General features: G+C 38.2%; 2 protein-coding genes across 21 annotated transcripts in view; both read left to right on the forward strand.

The window, feature by feature from the left end:
• Window positions 1-3,549, forward strand: part of LOC5571124 (bcl-2-related ovarian killer protein) — a 151,957-nt gene extending 148,408 nt beyond the window's left edge. For all 20 annotated transcript variants that reach the window (XM_021855344.1, XM_021855345.1, XM_021855346.1 and 17 more), the window contains 3 exons: window positions 2,257-2,701; window positions 2,767-3,075; window positions 3,384-3,549. In XM_021855344.1, the coding sequence (XP_021711036.1) occupies window positions 2,267-2,701; window positions 2,767-3,075; window positions 3,384-3,536 (897 nt within the window). In that variant the 5' untranslated portion in view covers window positions 2,257-2,266 and the 3' untranslated portion in view covers window positions 3,537-3,549. The remainder of the gene's footprint in view (window positions 1-2,256; window positions 2,702-2,766; window positions 3,076-3,383) is intronic.
• Window positions 3,550-10,542: 6,993 nt separating this feature from the next.
• On the forward strand, window positions 10,543-12,522 carry LOC5571125 (bcl-2-related ovarian killer protein). Its single transcript, XM_001659516.2, has 2 exons — window positions 10,543-11,084; window positions 11,502-12,522. The coding sequence occupies exons 1-2, from the start codon at window positions 10,980-10,982 to the stop codon at window positions 12,099-12,101; spliced, it is 705 nt and encodes a 234-aa protein (XP_001659566.1). The 5' UTR covers window positions 10,543-10,979; the 3' UTR covers window positions 12,102-12,522.
• The last annotated feature ends 10,776 nt before the right edge of the window (window positions 12,523-23,298 follow it).

Below are 23,298 nucleotides of genomic sequence, written 5' to 3' on the forward strand. Positions count from 1 at the left end.
TGGTTGTACTTCAATTCTGTCGAGGCTGAGAAGCCATAATTTCTTTTATTTTAATGCTTCAGCTGTCGAACGGTATCCTTAACTTCTCTCAAAGTTAGAACTGGTTGATTTATTTTTTCGCACTTCGTGCAAAAGTTAGAAATTTCAACCAAAACCGGCTATCTGAGGGCCTATTGGGATTGGGCTATGTTGTTCTTAATCTCCGGTCTTCTTCATCTATTCCGTTGGTTTGAGTCATTGTGAAAGAACAAACAAAGAAAAATCCAATCACCTTATATTCGACTTTGGTCGGAAGCCTTGGTGTCCTTGAGGCTACCTCAAGGTATTGCTTGAGAAAACGAGGGCTTCCATGTTTCTACGTCGCTCTACTTCTATTTTACTCCTCTTTTCGACTTGGTTGAAGTCGACGGCAAATCTGCCGTTCGCAGCATTATCCCACTTATGTTGTAGTTGATAAGAAAGCCGATGGGTATCACCTTCGCTACCACGCTGACCCCGATTTTAAAAGTAGCTCTTCAGAATTCAACAGAGGTACTCAGGTAATGTCATGCTATGCAGTCTAGTGTGCCGTGCAATGGCAGTTGCTTTTCCTTCCTACACAACAGTAGTATTGCTGTTTGCATTTGACGTGCAAATCCAGTCTAACTGAGCTTCAAATGCGGTAACACAAAGTAACCAAAGGATACTTAGCAACCATGATACATCACCGCCGACCTAACATAGAAAATCAATCTTTGACTTCGCCTTCCTTGTTAAAAATCTTACCGCGTTTGGTGTTCCCGCATTTGATATATGCATTTCAAACACACACAGCAATATCATCTTCCGTCACTTTCAAGAAACTACCATCGTCAAAACAGCTCTGCAGGGTGGTTCTGAACATGTTACCGTAATTTCGGGTGAAATTGATCATTTTTCACGGTTTATCTAGTCTATTTTCTATAATGGTAACAATGCCAAACAACTAAATGCAGGAAAACAAGTACGAAGGTGAGCCTCATCGACTTATGTACTGTAATTTTCTAACAAATGTCATTTTAGTGTTAACAAATACCTCTGAAATAAAAAATCAGAGGATCTCATTTCGGGGTGAAATTGATCACTTGTCAATGCCATTATTGTTAGTTTCCAAAACATCTCTATATGATAAATTTGTGCTCCCTGAATCCGAATATGCTTGTAAAATTCTTAACAAATCAATATTTATATAAAAAACGAATAGTTAAATTTCAAGAATTACGCGATAAACGCCTGAATGTATGCAATTTTCTAAGGAACTCAATGATATCTAACAGAAATTCAATTATTTCAACCATATGAGCTAATTGGTACGAGTTTTGGTGATGGAATCTGGTTTGGGGATATATCTCAAGCATCCTCACAAACTTTCAGGTTTATACCATTATCAAATCATTGCTTATAAATAGAAGTTCATAGGTGTTTGTCAATACTGCACCGTGTATGATTTTGAAATTTTACGTTATTTTCATAGTAATTAACATTCTTTAACGCAAAAAACTTCACAACACACAATTCGACAATAGTTACGACAAGCAACGTTCATTTACTGCAGCTTACATTGATATTTGTGCTCCATTACGAATAAATAAAATCGTGTAATACGATGATCCATTACACCCGATTTTACGGTACCCGAGATGCATGTTCCAGGACCAGCCTTCTAAAATCTCTCCGGACCCTGTTCCGGTAACATGGCTGAGCCTAAGGTTTTTGACAGACTGCAACCCTTACTGAATCGCCCATGCATTGAAGTCGCCGACTATGACGACGTCTTGTCTACGATGGATAAGCTCTACCGTTAACCTTATAGCTTACGATTGGTAATCGAGGAAGTGCGTAGCAAGTACAGAACACCAAATACTTCCTGAAAGCGGTATCTTTTTTTCTGAAAGGGTAACTATTGTCGAACATTCCGAAGTAGTCATTTCTAACACTGCCTTAAACCTCCCTCTGCGCCATTCAAATGTTCTAAGTAGCGCTACTTGCACCTTTCGATCACCACCTGATCTTACAAATGGCGATAATAACTATCCCAAAACAGAACGGATGCCTATCACAACCAGCAATCAAGAGCTTTCGATCGACATATAAATATCACTGCTATACATATTGTTTTATTCTATGTAAAATCTAAGGAAAATAATTATTCAGCTTTTGGAACACTTAACCTGTCCTATATTAAGTTAACTGAATTGCATCAAACATTAACACGGATTCTCTTTTTCTCGCTTCCAGACAACTCATCATGCTGTCAGCCGAAGCCCCTGTCAGCCATAACCATCACCTGCTACCGGATCGGTTGAGTGCACCTGCCTTAGCGCGACGAAAGTTCAGCTTCCCAGCCAACCTCCACTCAACGGTTCTACATGGGGATCCTCCCGGGTCCATCAATTCGGGATCTCTGCAACCATCCAGCACAGCATCGTTTGCACGGCGACGACTGAGTAATGTAAGCGACGTAGTCACTAGGAAACTGTCTAGCACAATAGGATGGAAGCAACCGGTGCTGCCATCACAAGACATAATAACACAAGGAAAATGCCTCTGCGGCCAGTACATACGTTGCCGGCTGAAAAAGTCCGGTGTGTTCAATAGGAAACTTGGACTGCAAAGAATAAGAAGTATTGTCGGGACACCGACCATCCACGTAGTGCGCGAAGTATTTCCAGCGTTGTTAAGCGTATTGTATCTCTTTGAATCATACCTATAAACAAATGACTAATCTGCAAACCTCATTCTTTTCAGGTTGGCGAAGAGCTCGAACGAATGTATCCTCGGGTTTACAACGGGGTAGCTCGTCAACTTAGTCGGATCGGGCGAGGCGAACTGAAGACGCCCGAAACAGCTCCCGTACTGCTGAGCGCAATAGCGAGGGACTTGTTCCGGAGCGATATCACGTGGGGTAAAGTGGTCTCGTTGTTTGCCATTGCTGGAGGCCTCTCGGTGGATTGCGTACGCCAGGGCCACCCGGACTATCTGCCAAAGCTGATCGAAGGGGTAGCCGACGTCATTGAAGATGAACTCGTCACATGGATTTCGGAGAATGGAGGCTGGGTGAGAATTAGTTCTGGTTTGCATTAGTTTTAGGATGAAATTGATATTTAGGTTCCACTACTTTCTTGCAAAGATTGAATTCAAACAGTGTAGTAACAATACGTAGCAATTTTTGTTATATTACGGTTTTAAAGATTAACTTTGGAATTTAATCGATTATAAAACCATCACAAAACCTAAACTGTAATTTTATTCTTAATATCAATTGATATCAAAGGTCGTCAACCAAGCTGAAATGTTGCGCAAGTCTCATTGAACATGTACAACGTTTCTTTAAATGTTACTAACTTAGATTTCTTTTGTTTTAGGTTGGGTTAGCGAACAAAGTACGTCCTCCACAGGAGGAGATCACTTTTGCAGGACGTTGTTTTGTTGGAGCTGGATTGTTAGTTTGTTTATTTATTTTTGTGTTTTTGTTGAAAGCATTAGGATTATACATGTTTCCAAATATATTTACATAGCAAAACATTTTAAGTGTATTTTTTTTATTCACTGAACTGTATTTTTTTAGTTTGTAATAAGCATGAAGAAGAATCTTTTAAACTGATACATATAGGAAGCGATCTCCCAGTACCAGACAACTTTTTCGCAATTTCAGAGTAATAAAACTCAGTCCAAATAGTTGATATTAACACGGAAAAGTACCACTATATGTGCTTACATGCAGAAATTATGCTGATACTTTTTCAGCTACATCACTGCAATTCCAATTTTCTTCAATTCGGAATTGTAACATTATTGAACAACTATCATCAACGACGTGTACAAATTTCAACGCCCAAGTTATCAGCAAAAAGATAAATCGATTGCTGCAGTTACTCCGATGATTTTGAACGCAATTTTCAATCCTTTCGTTTTATTATGTCGCAATAATTTTTGGCGTGCAATCTTTTATTGATTTGATCTCTAATTTTGCTCTCTTTTGAAAATAGGCTTTTCTTCATATTGATACTGTTATAAGAAAAATTTAGTACAGCTAATTGTTAAGCATTTTTATATTTCGCTGTTTTATCAATTCTACATATTATAAAAGCAAACGCATGATCTTGATGATTTCGATATATGCTGGAAAATATTATTTTAATCTCAAATTTTCCCTTCTTTCAATAATAGACAATATTTTTTATCTTTCAACATTAAAACTATTGAATCATTCAAAAATTTTGCTACAAATATTTTCTTTTAAAAATATGTGTGTTCATCACATATGTCAAGCGTGTGCTAGAATAAGTGCGTGAATTTCTGTGAATTAAAGTTACAAGATGCGGGTTTCTTAGTATTTTCAACTTCATACTGGCAGCGATACAATCTTGCGTCCTGAGCTGAAAAAAAATGCTGACAAACTTGCTTCTTGTCTCCTTCTTTCGAAGAAGAGAGAATCGATGAAGAGAAATCGATCATGCGATTTACGCCCTTATTCTAGCACACGCTTGATGTGTTGTTTATTCGAGTTATGCTGTGAGAAGTTTTTTTTGCGTCAAAACCTTAAGCATTTTCAACAAAAATAATCTGCTCTCGTATATAGGCTATTTTGGCATTATGCTGCAATAATAGATCTTTGGATAAGAGCTTTCAATATTTTGCAAATAAATGTTCCCCTTTTTTACCAAGTTGTTTTCATCAAGTGTTACGGCCCAACTGGGACAGAGCTGGATCCGCAGCGAATTTACTGCCAATTTACTATTTTCAAACATGTATATCACAACAAGCTCAAAAATACGCTATGTTCTGGGATGTAGAGAAAATAATTGTTCCGAAAAGATCTTCCACCAGACCCGTCAGAAGTTTTTTTTTTTTAAGTTATGCTCTCTAATATCACGACAATAGGGTCCTAAAATGTTGAATGAAATCTTGTTTTTATTCAATAACACGAAAGAGCATGTTACTGCAACTACTTTAGCAATTTTTCCCGCTGAAATAACGGCTATATCATATTTAAACTTTAATTTAAAAATTAGGTCCACAAATGAACCTTGACACTTGAGATCATTTTTGACGTTCGCTTAGTCGACAAAAACACCACAGGGGTTTTAGTTTTAACGCTGGGCTTGTTCCTATCTGACATTTCGGAAGGGACACGGAAAACAAAATACACCCGAAAATTTGGGTTTAAGCCAAGGGTTGTGACAAAATCTACATAAACATTAACATTTTTTTTTTGGACTCAAACAAACGAAAAACATCAAAAAATTGAGTAAACATGTGTTTTGCCCTAAACTTAAGCGTTTGGCATTAAAATTGGGACAGCCCAAGTAACCACTAGCCCGCTAATTCGCCTTTTTGGCCTTATAGGGCTATTATACGACTAATATAGGGCTTGTCAGCTGTATAATAGCAGTATACTAGCACGCAGGGCGAATTAAAGTGCAATTTGGTTACTTGGGAGGGCTTTAGGACCCTATTATGGCATCCATGACTTGGCAAATATCTGAACGAACACCTCGCTTGTTGAGCACACCAAAATTTTTTGCTATGGGCTCGTTGGTGTTGTTTGGTAAAAGCATAAAAAAATGCCGATATTCATTATAAATCACTCATTATGCCAAACGGCCATTGTGCCAAACGACCATTATGCCAAACGGCTTTACGTCAAACGGTTCTATGCCACTTCTCAACAAATACTTCTTGGAATTTGAGAAACTGGAAAACTGTTTTTGGGAAAGTAATCTTGTTTGAACTCAATTTAAAACAATAAATTTGTCAATTTCAGGGCTGGTATCAGTCTCTTCTTAGAGACTTGGTGTCTATTTTTATGCAAGTTTCTAACTAACTATTTCTAACTATTTTTAATTAAAACTATAAATTATTTTTTTTAACTAAAATGGTCTCGAAAGTCTGTTTTCATTTATCTTGCTTGCAGTGAATTCTGAGGCATAATTCTGTAGTCCTGTTACCGTCAGAGACTATTCAACTGATTCTTTAAGAATTTCATCTCAGATTTCTCGAGGAAAAGCATCATCTTAGTGGTTTCTCCAGAGATTTTATCCGGAATACTTTCAGGTATGCCTACAGGGATTTCTCCAGAAATTCTTTAAGAGATTCCTCTACCGATTCTCCCAGATATTCTTCCAACGATTTTTCAAAGGATACCGTGAGAAATTTCTCCAGAATCTCCATCTCCAGAAATTCTTGAGCACTTCAAACTTACTATCTCCAGCAATTTGCTTAGGGACTACTTGATTACAGCTGCTACTCTAGGAGGTCTTCCGAATATTTTTACAGATTTTTTTTCCAAGAAAACCCGCAAAGGTTAATTCCAAGGTTTTTATTACAATTTAATATTACAGGTTTTTTTTTTTCAAGAAACGGTAATTCCAAATTTAGTTGAGAAAATCTTTGACGAACATTTCAAAGAATTCCTCAAATTCGACCATGTGTTTCCTCGTTGAGTTCATCTTAAATTTGTCCATATCTCATCCAAGGATAAGAACTGCAGTTCTTTCTCAAAAATCCCATGGATAGTTTATTTAAGGTTCCACACTAGTTAACACTGCACTTTTTTCCAGAAAATCCTCCGATCGTTTCTACAAATTTTCTTTAGGGTTTCCGTCCGATGTTTATCAAGGAGTTCATTCAAAAAATCCTGCAGGATATTATCCAAAGTTTCGATTTCATTGGATTTTTCCTCAATCATTCTAACAATTTAACTAGCAACTCTTCATAAAATATCCTCAATGGTTTTTGAGTTCTTCTAATAACCCAGATATATCGAGAGCGACTTAAGAACTTACACAAGTTTCATCAGAGGTGATTTTAAAATTTACTTTAGAAACACCTAACGATCTTTTTTAACATTTTCTTAAAAAAATCATTCACATTTCTATGGAGAAATGTTTGGAAAAAAATCTGGAAGCAATATCTGAAAGAATCTTTGATAGAATTCCTGATGATCTCTGAGTTAATTTCTGTGGTTGTATTTGGCAAAAACCAGGTGGTATTCTTTGAGTATACAAAACAAAAATCTTTGATTAATTCTTAAAAAAAAATCTTGAAGGCATTTCTTGGGAAACAATTACCAAATGAACTCCTGGAGAAAATTAGGAGATGTGGCTGCCTCGGTATGCAAATCTCTCAAATAAAGAAATTTATCCATCGATCCTAACCTGAGGAAATCTACGGAGTAATATCTGAATATTCGAACCTGAAATAATTGCTGATGAAATTCCTTGAGAAAATCATTGACATCTCGCATAATTTCTGATCTTGCCCTAAAAGCCATTGGTAACCAAATGTGTAGCTTGTTGTAACTGAGTGAACGAATAAATTTACACGTTATTTAACGATGCTGACGAGAAGATCCATTCCTATTTCCTAGTGGTGATAGCTTTTAGTTTGTCCATTTATTTGCTTCAAAACAATGAGCTACACAATAGGTTACCAATGGCATTTAAAGCGAGAAATATGCATACAGTAATACGAGCAGTATTTTTTGTCGTAATTTCCCAAAACAATCTCTGCTCTGATTTCATGAGAAATAGAACTTTTATATCCTGGTTTATGTTAGGTTTCGTTTTGGTATTTATTTCGTTATATTTTTTTTCCTGTTTGGTGTCTATCTGGTTCCGGTTTGGTCTCTATTTTGTTTCATTTTTCAGGCAAAAGTTTCTATTTTCATAACACTCAGTCGCTACCAGCCCTGAACATTTGAAAGTTTTCGCAAACAATATAACATATATCAAAAATACAAATTAGTTTTCATACATTTGAAATAAGAGTATTTCTTGTACCAGAAATAATTTTGTAAATCCTGGAAAATACATGAAAATCTCAGGGAATTTCATTTCTGTTAACAAGTACACACCCTGATCATATAACAAATCAAGCTGTCCGAAACTGAATGTTAATACGTAGGTATAACATTATCTGATCAGCTGTAATTATACAAGGATCCTATTAGATGACTGTTTGGAACTAACATACATTCAATGCAGGGCAACGAGAAGAAAGAAGAAAGATGTTGCGTTTTCCTAACCACGTCAGTCGTGAAATCCACTGCATCTGAGGTCATGCATAGCTATGAGGGGGAGTTAAAACGATTTATGTTTCAGAATTTCTTTGGTCAATGTATCAATCGTGAGAAGAGTAAAATATATATCAGAAGTACATACATCATCTTGTTTCTTATAGAAAAACAAGGAATTTGTATAGGTATATGGCACAACATAAAAATAGCGATATTATCTATATCAGCGACCCGAATAGGGTCCTAAAATGTTGAATGAAATCTTGTTTTTATTTAATAACACGAAAGAGCATGTTACTGTAACTACTTTAGCAAGTTTTCCCGCTCAAATAACGGCTATATCATATTTAAACTTTAATTTAAAAATTAGATCCATAAATGAACCTTGACACTTTTGATTATGTTTGACGTTCGCTTAGTCGACAAAAACACCACAGGGGTTATAGTTTTTTCACTGGGGTTGTTCCTTTATGACATTTCGGAAGGGACACGGAAAACAAAATACACCCAAAATTTGAGTTTAAGCCAAGGGGTGTGACAAAATCTAATAAAAAATATAAAAAATGTTTTGTGGATTTTAAACAAACAAACAGAAAACATTAAAAAATTGAGTAAACATGTGTTTGTGGCCTAAACTTAAGCGTTTGGCACTGAAATTGGGACAAGGCTTTAGGACCCTATTCAGACTAAAATAGCTAAATTTTCACATATTTTTATCGCTAGGAAAACACGATGCAAATGTTCATTTGACCTGCACTATGTGGGTAAAATGAACAGCTGTTGGTGGTAAAATGAACATCATGCAATAAAACGTGACCAAACTAATATTTTCGAACATTGTCATTGCATTTCCGAAAATATATGCATATGATTGTAACCCATTCAAAAAAAATCTTAAAGGTATCAGATTTAACATCAAATCATAACTATATTCACCTTACTAAAAACCTCAAGACCTCCAAGCTAAAAGTTACGTCAGTTCTAATATTGAAACGTGGTTTTCTGAAATCTTAGTTATTGTTGATATTTTTATTTCAATTGACCTCCGTATCAACACAAACACTTCGATTAAAGCTCTTAATCGTCCGTGCGTAATACAAATTCATTGATTTTTTTTTCGGTAAATAGCACGGTGTTCATTTTACCACCCATGTTCATTTTAGCACCACTTCCCCTAAATGTGCTAACGAGTCTCCAACCAAACCGTCTCTCGGCTCTTCGGAATCCTATACTGTGCTGCGCTAGCCGGAGTCTCACGAAAATTTTGAAAGCGCGCGTTAGGTGCTGTGCTCCCGGGAGACTCGTCACATGACGCTGCTCGGCGCTACAGCTCGCCAAAGGAATCCAAGTTTTGACACAACTGCTTAGCAACGAAGAACCTCTACAACTATTTTCTCAGCTCATTACACAGCGTAACTAAAATGACATTTTTGCGTGTCTCAAGGGGTCGCTAAAGCTGAGAAATGTTACAGCACGTCACAATGTTTAGCTACAGGTCGACAAAGTTGTATAAACACTGGTTTCATTGATATTTACATGAAATTTAAAGTATGATTTATCAAACTATTTTGTGATCTAATCCAGAAAGCATGCAAAATAGGACTTACACTTTCAATTGAGTTTAGATATAATTTAGTTGAAATTGGAAAATAAAATTGACATTGAATCGTTTTATTCAACATGCTTGCAGTCTCCATACAAAATTCTTCTTTCTCTTATATGGCAAAATAGAATATTTTTCTGAACCACCAAAATAGTTGTTTAAGAAACAAGTCGCCAAATGATGATTGTTTCAGCACGAGTCGTACATTTATCCAAACGAGGCTTGACGAATTGGATAAATACGACTCGAGAGAGTAAAAATCGAATTTAAGTCGGCCTTAACGAAAAATTGAAAAACATTCAATAAAAGACATAAAATATTCATATGAGAGACTGTCTTGGCTTTATTATAAAAAAAGTATTTGTTTGTGTTTAGTATAGAAAGCTAAAAGAATACATAATGTAGATGTAAAATTTAGACAATTTATCATCTGTAGTATGTATTAGCAATAGGTTAGGTAATAGCCATAGTAGATTATACACCGTTTTCAATAGCGATTCAACATGAAACCTTTTGTGTTCAGTAGATCACATTCACAAGATATATCTATATTCATTTACTCGTCCGAATAGATTCAAAAGACGAGAAAAACAATGCATTTTCCTTATAGTTTTGACTCGCATACACCTCATTTGGACAGGGTACTCATAATTTGGCCACTCACATAAAAAATCAATGTGATTGGCCAATTTAGGAAAAAATAAACCTCTGGGCGAAACTGGTTCTGGTGGCTTATATTGACCAACTAGATTTCCAAAGCGAAAAAATGGTTCTAGTTCAGTTTCGATGTGTTACATACATAATATTGAAGGCTTGTATTTTACATGTTTGTAGTATAAATACGGTTTCGCATATAATCATTATTGACGTTTTCTCTTAGGCTGGCCAAAACCGGTGGTTTTACCCAAACTTAAATCAATAATCTGGTAGCACTGATATCTAAACGACCTCAATGATCATGCCTTTTATGAATGATCACGGAAAATGACGAGGGCTAACTTGAAGCAAGTAGAACACATACAGGCATACCGAATGCGTTCAACATATCAACATGTCTCGAAACTGACATTTCACACAGCTTCATCTCCAGAGTAAGCAAAATCGCGAAGATCAGTCCGATCTGGAGGTTTAGTAGTGCCAGCGACTGGTAACGACTGAGTTATCTAACTACTGTCATCCAACCAATTTATCAGAAATTAGCGGTTTTCAATACTCGCCATCGGATACTAGCGAGCTTCAATGACTAGATTAAGCATATAGGTTACCAGTAAGAACGACCTATTAGAGTGATCATCGATCGTGCAGCTTCCAAATCGATGGACCTGTTATCAACAAACCATGGAGATGACATCGCCAACACTTGCCAATAATTTTGCAAATGTTTGGACAAATCGACGCAGTCCAATCCATCATTTAACTACTACACAGGATGTGATCAACCAGGTAGGCAAAAGATCACCATTCAATCACTATACCGATGCCATTTAATTTACACCCAAGTGCAAATACTGCTATTGCAATTACAAACTCTATATGGACAGCACAACCTATGAGTAGTATTCACTGATCAGATAAGAATAATTGAAAATGTCTAGCAATACGAATCATTTCAAACTAATATCAACTGTGCCTATATATAAATAGGCTATCTCCGAAATATTGGAAATGAATGCAGAGTGTAAATATACATATCAGTATCAGGGAGAGACTATCAAGCAGACAAGGCAGAACGAATAGATTTTTTCCGGCATTTATGTATGTAATAGCGACATACCTTACCTGTAGTGATTCTCAAGGTCGTATGTATTTTTCTAATACCTCTCTCTTTCTCCTACCGTGTTCTCCTGTGGCTGCGATCAGGGAAAATGTCTCTGTGGGGAATACATCCGAGCGCGACTGAGACGATCTGGACTGCTGAACCGTAAAATTTTACAGCGTTTGCGCAGCACGATGGAAGTTCCTAATTGTGTGGTCGTTCGTGAAACATCGCCAATTTTGAACGGCATGGGCGAAGAGCTTGAACGAATGCATCCTCGTTTGTACACCAATGTGAGTCGACAGATTTCAGTAGAACCGTGGGGTGAGTTGACCGAACCAGACTCGGTCTGCTATCTCCTACACATCGTAGCAAAGGATCTCTTCAAAACGGACATTACCTGGGGAAAGGTGATCTCACTATTCGCGATTGCCGGTGGCTTAGCCGTGGATTGCGTCCGCCAGGAGCACTACGATTACCTGCAACAACTGATCGAAGGGACAACCGACGTCATTGAGGAAGATTTGAGCTTATGGCTAGTCGAAAAAGGCGGTTGGCTTGGGCTTCACGATCATGTTCATCCACCGCAGACCGAAATTACATTCCTCGGTTGGATGGCGATAACCATATCCACTCTATTTGTGATCTACTTAATTTCGGTTTTACTTAAATATCTTGGCTCGAGCTATCTGTCGAAAATCTAACGAAAAGCATCCACGCAATTGTCCACAATGCTTATTTTATGTTTAAAAATATAACCAATTTGTGATCATAAAAATAATCGCTGAAAATTTTTAAGCACTCTATTCACGTATTTGAATGTTATTTCTTAATATAGCTTAAGTGTAAGAGCAAATAAAAAAACACACATAAAGGTAAACGGCGACTATAATCAACGAACGAAAAGTGTAATTTCAACAAAAGAATACAGTGGTGCTCTTTGATATTGTCTACTGTTGATGGTTTACCGATGTACGTTAGTCTGCTTACGAAATATCCAGTCTTTTAAAAAACGTTCCAACTGCAATTATGAGTGATACTAATGCTCAAAGCAACAAATAGCTAACATGAACTTTTTTTTCTTTTGTGATGATCATTGTATTGAATAAAGTTGTTGAAATTCAAGAAAAAATGTTTTCATTCACGACCAATGAAGAATATTTACACAAGTGCGCTTCGGGAAGAACACAAAGGGCTATTTCACTTAGAATTTGACTGCATAAGATGAGTGATTTCTCCAAGAGGAAAAAAAAGAAAACAAGTCTTTGCACATCATTTTGTAGCACATCATTTTGTTTTGTTAAATTTAAATGAAAACATATTTTTAAGATAAAATATTTCTCAACTTTACAGTTGAGTTTTCGAACTTTTTGCCGAATTCCCCTTATAAATTCTTGCACTGTACATACCTTTGTCTACCTAAACTGTTTTTTTAGATAATGTCAAAACCAGCCAACGTTTATGTTATTTTGAACCATTTCTTAGATTTACGCTTACAGGGTGGCCACCAAATATCCGTTTTGAAATTCCCGCTTTTTTCCCGGTTTTCCCGGTATGATTTTCAAAATTTTCCCGGTTTTTAATTGAGAGGCAAAAGAATGACATTTTGGTCGGTTTTTTGACTGAATATACTAAAAAAATCTACTTCAAGCTTTTCAACTGTATTTTTAGGTGATTTTTCCGTCCAATGAGAAAAATAGTAATATTCGGGTTAATTTTTTTGGTTCCCGTACAATTAGTACGAAAAATTGCTGAAAAAACTTGAAATTCAAAACTAGGTTTCTGTCACTTATAGCCATTTGCTTCTAATCCCCTCAATTGTGCTAATAAAATGTGGGCTTCGTGGCCTCGCGGTTAGTGGCGTCAGTCGTTTAGGCGTATTGTGCCATGAAGTGTGGGTTCGATTCCCGCTCCAGTCGGTGGAAACTTTTCGTCAAACAAAAAATTCATCGCTGGGCTACTGGGTGTTCTGTGTTATCCGTTGCCTAATGTTCGTGATTGTTCAGTCTGTGCAGCCTTTGGCTGAAGACGGTGTAAATTGTCTTTTTTAAAAGATGGAGTGGAGTTCTCTTGACACTTTTGATTCACTTCAAAAATTAGCAGTCCCGGCAAACGTTGTATTGCCCAGTAGGGCATAGAGGCGTTGAAAATAATACCGAAGATTATGTCAAATTTACATTTCCCGTTTTCTCAACTTTCTTGGACGATTTTCAAAAATATTATTCCTCTCAAACACGTCGGAGCTCTTGAGGACAACAAAAGTGAAAAAATTGTTCAAATCGGTCGTCCCGTTCTCAAACCAACTCGTGACATACGAACACCGTTCCATTTTCATTTATATGGATATGTCTCTCTTGCGCATCTTATTACACTATTATAAATGTTTCAATCTATAATCTTTAGATTTTTCTTTCTTCATAAAAAAGAAAAGTTCACTAGAGCAAATAAAGTTTAAGGTGAGGATGAAATAAAGCCTCACTGAACTAAAGTAACTAAAGAAAGTTATGAAGCCAATATGTTCAAGCTTTAATTCTGCCAGATGTTTTGAAACTCTGATTCAAAACTTTGAGTCATACGTTAGTGAAAAATCAAGCCCTGATAGTGAGAGAAAAAAACAAACGATTTCGAAACATTACCAACCAATTTGAAACATTTCTAAGAACTTTAGTGTAGCTAAGTAGACTATTTCTACGAGAAATTGAATAATTAATGTTTATTTTTTTTCCAACAATACAGATTCTTAATGGAAATATCATAAACCATATCAACTTCCTACAACTTATATTTGGTGGTTTGTAAATTTAGAGCTTGAAGATGTTCGTTCAAACTGGTTTTCCCGGTGACCATCTCAAATTCCCGGTTTTTCCCGTCTTTTTCCCGATGGATTCAAATTCCCGTCTTTTTCCCGCTTTTCCCGTTTTTCCCGGTTCGGTGGCCACCCTGGCTTAATAATTGCTCAAAATGTTTCGCCGATTTGGTGGACTGGTATTTTTTTTTACTAAAATCGACATTATTGTGCTATCTATCGTTATTATGTTGTTATGCTATTGATATATCGTACCATTCCATTCTATGACGTCAGGTCTGTCCCAGCAAAATTTCACGGGACCTTTGTTCGATTGAAAGAACGTGAAAATTCTGTTCTAAAGACACTTTCTTTGTACACTCGTCGATTTTGTTGTTCCAGTGTTAAGAACCAGTCATGTTTTTCTTACAAAACCGCAGATAGCTTGCCAAATCATCAATTTGCAAGTGAATTTATCTGCAAAAACTTATTTGAACTTACCAGGTACATCCACCTTGCGAGTAGTGTTCAATCCATCAATTGTGTCGCTCCTAAGGAGGAGAGCGATGCAAAAAGTTGAGGATCAATCGTGTCCGGTTCGCGCAGTGCGAAAAAGCAGTGGCGTGATCGAGTCAGTAGTGTTTGATCCATCGATTATGGCGATTCTATAACATTCCCCAGAATTCCGTTCCCCAGAATGAACCAATCCCCAGAAAATCGTTCCCCAGAATGTAACATTCCCCAGAATTCCATTCCCCAGAATGCACCATTCCCCAGAAAGCTATATGAATATCCATTTTTTTTTTCTTTTTTTAATTATTGCTTTGCGTGAGTCACTTATGTGGGGGCGCAGATTGCCGTAGCGGTAAACGCGCAGCTATTCAGCAAGACCAAGATGAGGGTCATGGGTTCGAATCCCACCGGTCGAGGATCTTTTCGGGTTGGAAATTTTCTCGACTTCCCAGGGCCAGGCTTGATAATTCTCCTCAACATCATCAGAGTTCGGTGACTTACTCTAGAGCAGCGTGCTGCCTTTGCCTTTTGCGAGGGAGCGAAAAAATGCTAAGCAGAGAGGCAACGAAAAATGAGCGAGGAAGATGCAGCACAAAAAAGAACCGATTAAAATTCCATCAAAAAAGGGTGCTCTCACAACTCCCCGAGGACTGTCTGTTCGGGCGGCAGACTCGAGAGTTCGTTTGAAGTGTGAGTGATGGTGAGCATCGCAACGAGAGAGAGAGTGCCTGAAAAAATCCTCGCCATTTTTCTGCACTCTCACTCGAATCGCTTGAGGATCTGTGTTGAAAATTTTGAGTTTATTTTTTTCTCCTCAGAAAAACGGCAAAATCGCCTCCTCTTTGCATCGCAGAGAAGTTTCTATCAAGCCTGCCCAGGGCATAGAGTATCTTCGTACCTGCCACACGATATACGCATGCAAAAATGGTCATTGGCATAGTAAGCTCTCAGTTAATAACTGTGGAAGTGCTCATAAGAACACTAAGCTGAGAAGCAGGCTCTGTCCCAGTAGGGACGTATCGCTAGAAAAGAGGAAGAAGAGTCACTTATGTGACAGGCTAAGGTCTGATGTGACAAAGCAAATATGTAGGTAGGAGGGTTAGGAACATAATGAACACACGGGGCGAAATGGACACCCCCTTACTCTCTGGGAATATGCATATTTCAGCAAAACTTTATAAACTGTACGAAATCTGTATTGTATATGAACGTTTTGACGGTATAAAATTTACGCTTTGCTTCATTTGTCCTCAGAAATTCTACTATATTTTTTTCTCAGCTTCAAATTAGTTTATAAGCAAAGCAGAGGAAGCGGTGGATTTATTTTAGAGCAAAGAAACATATTTCCATTCTATGTAAAATAAGCATTTACCTAATGTGTCCAATATGCCCCTAATCCCCCTATTCATGAGTATTTTGCATATTATTATAATACACCCTTCTTTTAATACATTCCCATAAAATATACAGACTATATGTTTATTTTTGCATATATAGTGATGCACCCTTCTTTCAGTATTATCTCATTAATGATATAGGCAAAATATATCGATGGAGAGCCCATATAGCAAAAGGTCACATGGCATAAAATAATTTGGTATAAAGCCATTTGCCATCCAGCCATACTTATGCTCCTTCTTTTCAAAAAGGATGTTCTTCATGTCATGCCAAATGGTCATTGATCATTTAATCAATCATGCCAAATGCCTTCTTGCCATTTTTGGAAAATTTTGTCTATATCGTCAACAGGATAAGACTGAAAGAAGGGTGTATCACTATTTTGTGCAAAATTAAACCAGTCATTTGTAATTTAGACTTGACGCAAAGAAGGGCGTATCATTTTATTGTGCAGAATAGTAAGTTTTTATTCTGCCGAGTTTACGTAATCATTATATCGGAAACGTATAATATGATACTACGAACGTATTTATTCTAATCGGTGTAGCCCTAAAAAGTAAGAGATGATGCACCTTCTTAAAACATTGATGAAAAGCTGCATACATCACTACATTTGATAAAAATTGGACATACATGTGAAATTATACATTTGGAATCTACTATACCGAAAGAAGGGTGTAGCTCTATTTTGTGCGGAGTAGTGATGAGTTGTATGTTCTTTTAAATAAATATTGGATATTGTGTTTCCCCATAGACTGATCTATCAGTTTCCATAAGTGCCAATAAAAGTGAAACTACTGTGATAGTTCATTTGCAAATGAAATTTGAATTATGCGTAAAGTGTTCATAATTAGCAGCACCAATGCTAATCTTCTCATGTACCATCAGTGCACCAGTATCCGCTCATGTTCGGGCTACTGGAACGAGTTTTAAAAGTAAGGTAATTTGAGTAAATACGCAAAAGATTGTCCACAGTATAATTCAATTTGTCGATTTAAATCGTCTAGTGGCTATAGTTTCCATATTTATTTTGTTTAAACTTATCTTTTTTCGGTGTGAGCGGGCTACTGGTACATGAGCGGATACTGGTGCACTGATGGTACTTGTAAACAACTTTGTATGGAGTTTAATTTTCAAGTTTTTTCAATAGATTATTTCAAAACTTTAAAGTAGGTATATAATTTTCTGGGGAATGGTCCATTCTGGTGATTGGTTTTCTGGGGAATGGTTCATTCTGGGGAGTGAAATTCTGGGGAATGGTACATTCTGGGGAAAGAGATTCTGGGGAATGGAATTCTGGGGAATGGGTTTCGGGGGAATGGTTTTCTGGGGAATGTTATAGAATTATTATGGCGCTTGCTCCAACGGGAGCAAACGATGTGACGAGAAGCGCAATCGTTTTGCACGAAATGCGTAATCGAGTAATATCGTGAACCCGATTAGGCGTAATTATATCATGCATCGCATCACCAAACATTTATTCCTATATCCTTCCCTTATCCCAATATACTTTTCGTGACAACTGTGGAGATGCAGAGGTTTATTCGGTTCCTAGTAATAAACGTTATCTAATCATTCCTTCAAATCCTCGATTACCGGCGTCGGCCACGCCCAACGATTGACTTGGTCTGAGTGGAAGAAAAAAACTAAACATTTACCGCTTAGTGAATACTTAACGCATTTCAATTATTTTTTGTCAGTATACTCGTGTTCAAAGGATCTCGGTAATGTTTCTGTGGTCGGAGTTATTCCGGTAGGTCACTGCTTCTGTGCTTCAGTGCTCATGGAGGTAAGTAGGTAAATTTCAAGTCACAGATTTAGAATTTAGGAGTGAACTTTTTGAGAAACGATTGAATTTAAAATTGGATAACCATGTGTCCTGCATTTGATTGATCCTACAAATGACCATTTTCGGGTCCCCAGGACGCCACAAATTTACCATAACATGACCAATTTGTATCTTAACATCTGTGTCAATCCTATAGGAACACATTTTAAAGATGATAATATGATAAAAAAATAAACTAAAGTTTGATCTCTGAGTTAGTTTGATTTTAGAGTAAATTTCAATGAAAATTCGGTAAACCATCAAGGTTTCATCAAAACATTAAAATTCTTCTACTGTTAATATGCAGCAAATTGTTACACCTTTCTAGAAAGATACTTTCAACATTACAGTGCTCTATGCTCTGGAATGATCTTGAAAATAGGAAGGTCCTCGGTAATTCATACTTTTTCTAGATATTACTTTCAGGATACTGAAACTACTATTTAATATTTAAAAGTAGAAGCGGACACCATTTTCAGTCATTTAGCCGCACACACTAGACACGGACAAGCATTCTCTAGTGGTACAGCCGTGAAACATTTCTGACGCCAAATTTCAATGACTAAAGCGGGAATCGCATAAAACGATGCGCTTACTGTCCGGCGACACTAACCGCTCGGCCACAAAGCCTACATGATTTATGGTTTTGTTTTAAAATTGCAATTTTTACAAAGAGCTATGAATTTACCATAATTTTTACACAAGTCTACATAATACAAATACAATAGGGTCCTAAAGCCCTGTCCCAATTTTAGTGCCAAACGCGTAAGTTTAGGCCAAAAACACATGTTTACTCAATTTTCTAATGTTTTCCGTTGGTTTAAGCCCAAAAAACATTTTTTTAGATTTTGTCGCATCCTTTGGCTTAAACTCAAATTTTGGGTGTATTTTGTTTTCCGTGTCCCTTACGAAATGTCAGATAGGAACAACCCCAGTGGTCGAACTAAAACCCCTGTGGTGTTTTTGTCGATTGAGCGAACGTCAAACATGATCAAAAGTGTCAAGGTTCATTTATGGACCAAATTTTTAAATTAAAGTTTAAACATGATATAGCCATTATTTGAGCGGGAAAAATTGCTAAAGTAGTTGCAGTAACATGCTTTTTCGTGTTATTAAATAAAAACAAGATTTCATTTAAAATTTTAGGACCCAATTATATTTTTTCTCCGATCCCTAACTAGCCTAAGTGTATTATCAAGCCAATTTTGCTATGGCCTTGTAAGATTTTCGCCCGAGGGCTAATTACAGAAACTAAAACATCTGCAAGTTATTCGATTTGCGATGCGACATAGAGGGCCTTCCGAGGAATAATACTTGGCGAAAAGACGCATGGTTGCTAATGCCAAGAAAGACAAGAAGAAAGAGCCACGGGATAGCCCGAACCAGACAGTGCTTCCACTGGAACCATAGGCCATAGGGCAAGCGATTGTAAGCAAATCGCTATATACCCAGTGCTGGAAATGGTACTACTATTACCATTATTAGGCTATTATTAGGCTTGAATTTCGCGAAAATCACGTGGCTCTTCCTAGTACAGTAGTTCAAAATCAAGTGAATCTCATCAAGTCAGTGGCGCAACCAAGGGGGGTTTTGGGGGTTAAATCCCCCCCAGAGCCAGAAAAAATATAATAATTACCAAATATATTTTTGAAATTCAACACTACACATCGTACAACTAAGAACAACGAAGTAGTAATTAAGTTTGGTTTGAATTACAATTGTGAAATTCAATGGTTTTCAAAGTTATATTCTCCTAAAGTGTTTTCTTTTTATTTGTTGACCCCTGTAGAATTTCAAAATTAGATGCGAAATTAATGAAATTTTGTTGCCTTTTATGGAAAACAAACTAAGGGCTTTATGTGAGAAGTTTGTTAAACATTCAGATATATGGGGACCTTTTTAACAGAAAATTGACGCAGTTCCCGAAGCATCAAAAACCCTTTGTCAAATTTTACGACTTTCAGAGCATATGAATTCCCGAAGAAGTTATTCTTCGGTTTTTATAGATTGAAAATCTCAGAATGCATTAAGCATCTGGTGGAAGCATCTCTGCCTTATTGAGCGAACATTTTCGATATTTTGCAGGTGTTGATAATGAATTACATTGAATTTGGAATCCTTTATGCATGAAAATTGAGTCTTTTTAGTGAAATTGTTGGTAAAATGTGATTCCGACTTGTCCCATTTAGATAGGACGAATAAGCGTCCCACTATAGTAGTTGTTCAGTCTGGTTACAGAGTCATCCTAAAACAAAATTGGTCGCATTGAAAATTTTGAAAAATTACACATTTTTGTTCATAAAATCTTTACAATGAAAGCATGGACGGGGTTGGTGGTCTGATGGCTACCGCTTCTGCTTCATATTCAGAAGGTCATGGGTTCAATCCCAGGCCCGTCCCTTTCCTCGAACTTTGTAGTTGTATATCTATCACTTGCTTCTATCTTTCATTCTAAATATATCACACTCAAACTATTCGTTCATAGCAAACGCTAGAACCAGAGACGGACAAGAAACCGTTTCCCTAACGCTTCCTACTTCCACGCGCACGCCTTTCTTACGCCTGATACATAGGCAGTCTGCTAACCACAAAAGCAAACCTCTCTGCCATGCCTTTCCCCCAATCCATACACTCCCGCATGAACTGGCGTGGATGCAGTGGAATATACGGTCTACGTGGGAGCCAGTTCAATGCATCATCAATTCCTCCCCCTTCCCCTCATTGGTCTGCATTCTGACGTGGCAGGTGCCATTGTTGCCTAAAAATAGAGAAGATCACCAGCACTTATACACTGAGGATGCCTGTTAGTCCCAAGCAGTCATTCGTTTGGTTCCTTGTGTAAGTGCAGCTGATCTGGCGATACTGGAGTGCATCCACGGGCGGCCAATCAAGCTCAAGCTCAAGCTCAAATCTTTATAATGAAAGCAAAACACCTTTCTGACCCTCAACTCAATTTTTTGGATTTACAAATCAAGTTCTCCAATGCTGATTTACTTCTGACCTACTGCAAGAATCGTGGCAAGGAGTTCTATTGTAAATTGCTGCGGTCATTGTAGAAAAACTTGAAAACATATTTAAGCAGTAACACAGATGAAGAGCGATTGAATCGTATTGCTGTTTGCATTTGAAGAGCAAATCTTGACTAAACGTCCTCCAAATGCGGTAACACAAAACAATCAAAGGGCACCTAGCAACGATCAAATAAATCACCACCGCCCTAGCAAGATAAATCGATCTTTGACATCGCATTTCTTGTGAAAAATCTATTACTATTGTTACGCGCCCCCAATATGGTCGATTGAGGAATTTTCCCACATGATCGTCAGGATGATAACTGAACTGGCTAATCGGCAGCCAGTAGTGATAGCTGGTGACTTTAGTGCATTAACAGAGGAGTGGGATAACCGCTGCATCAACCAAAGACGCCAATTTTCGTTGGAATCCCTGGCCGCATTAAATGTAGAGCTGGCAAATGTGGGTACAGTGAGAACCTTCCGCAGAAATGGTGCGGAATCGATTATCGACATGACGTTATGTAGTCCTAACCTTATAGGTACCATGATCTGGCACGTTGATGAAGGTCATACTCATGGCGATCATTAAGCGATTTGCTTTAGTATGACGGTTGGCAAACGGAGGGTAGTCTGGTATAACTCAACCCCATTCCGAGGTTGTTTCGACGGCGAGGTATTCACTGAAGCCCTGAAGCACAAACGGAATACTCTGGACCTAAACGGTGAAGAGCTAGTTGCTGTGATATCACGAGCGTGTGATGCTTCCATGGAGATAAAAGCGCCTCCCAGAGAGAACAGGCCGCCGGTGTACTGGTGGTGCGAATCAATTGCAAATCTTCGAGCAATTGAGCGTTTAGCCTTCGGGCTAAACGAAGAATGCAACGCGCACGCACAGAAGCACAAAGAGAAGAACGCGGTGCAGCATTCAGAGAGGCAAAGCTGGCTCTCAAAAAGGAAAACAAGAGTTGAAAACGGGCATGCTTTGATAGTCTATGCCAGAGTGCCTACTCGAATGAAGTGACGCCTTCAGAGTGGTAATGGCTAAGACCAAAGGTGTCATGGCGCCTCAAGAGAAGTCACCCGAGTTGTTGCGATCGATAATAGATGTACTCTTCCCGCACTAGCCCATGGCCTCCAGCGCCTTATGCGATAAATGAAGGAGAAGAAGTGGCGAGGGTTACGATCGAAGAGCTGACAGAAGTCGTGAAATCATTCGCGTCAAACAAGGTACACGATGGTATCCCGTATGTTGCCTTAAAGGCGGCAGTCAACGCGGATCCAGACAAGTTCAGAAACGCGATGCAACGTTGCATTGGTGAAAGAAATTGGTGCTATTACCGAAGGCAAGGAAACCATCAAATGACCCGTCGGCGTTTAGACCTATCTGTCTACTAGATACGACGGGCAAGTTGTTGGAGAGGTTGATCCTCAACAGGCTACTACCATACACGGAAGGTGTGGACGGTCTGCCCAACAACGAGAAACGGATTTAGAAAAGGTAAATCTAATCCGGAAGCTATCCATTCGGTCGTTCAGACAGCTGAGGTGGCAATCCAGCATAAAAGGAGCGGCATCCGTTACAAGGGATACCGTCTAATCAGTTGAGAAAATCAGGACCTTTCACGTATTTTAGGAAAAATCTGCAAAACTCATCGCCTCTGCAAAACTTTAGCCTTAAAGAGTTGAAAATCAGGACAGATGGTAACCCTATCCGTTACTGCTTGATGGTCACTCTGGATGTGAAGAATGCTTTCAACAGCGCAAGCTGGGAAGCGATTGCCCACGCACTTCACCGCCTCAACGTACTGGTGCAGTTGTGTAAGCTTCTAGAAAGCTATTTTGATGCCAGGATTCTACTCTGTGACATAAAGGAGGGGCAGAAAAGCATACGAATTACCGCGTGAGTACCTCAAGGTTCAATCCTGCGCCTGATGTTATGGAATGCGATGTACGATTACGTACTGAGGCTGCTCCTTCCGACGGGTGTTAAGATTGTTGGCTTCGCCGACGAAATCACCCTAGTGGTCTATGACGAATCGATGAAGGAAGTAGAGAGCACATATCTCCATAGTTGAGGAAAAGATGAAGTCTAGGAAACTACGACTGGCCTGTCACAAGACTAAGGTGGTGGTGGTCAACAACCGCAAGCCCGAGCAACGGGCGCTTATCTCGGTAGGTGATTGCACCATAGAGTCCAAGCGATCCCTTAGGCATCTTGGGGTAATGATCGATGACAAGCTCAGCTTCGCTAGCCACGTTGAGTATACCTGTAGAAGGTTGTAGCGGCGCTTTCAAGGATGATGTCTAACAGCTTTGCTGTAATTGCCAGCAAACGCAAGCTCCTGGCAAGCGTGACGCTATCC

This window comes from Aedes aegypti, chromosome 3 (assembly GCF_002204515.2).
Source record: "Aedes aegypti strain LVP_AGWG chromosome 3, AaegL5.0 Primary Assembly, whole genome shotgun sequence".
NCBI classification, from domain to species: Eukaryota; Metazoa; Arthropoda; class Insecta; order Diptera; family Culicidae; genus Aedes; species Aedes aegypti.

Excerpts from the sequence above, each read along its gene's own strand:
- LOC5571125 (XM_001659516.2), top strand. The coding sequence starts at position 10,980 with ATGGAGATGACATCGCCAACACTTGCCAATAATTTTGCAAATGTTTGG. Across the intron at positions 11,085-11,501 it reads CACAGGATGTGATCAACCAG|GGAAAATGTCTCTGTGGGGA; the intron begins GTAGGCAAAAGA and ends GGCTGCGATCAG.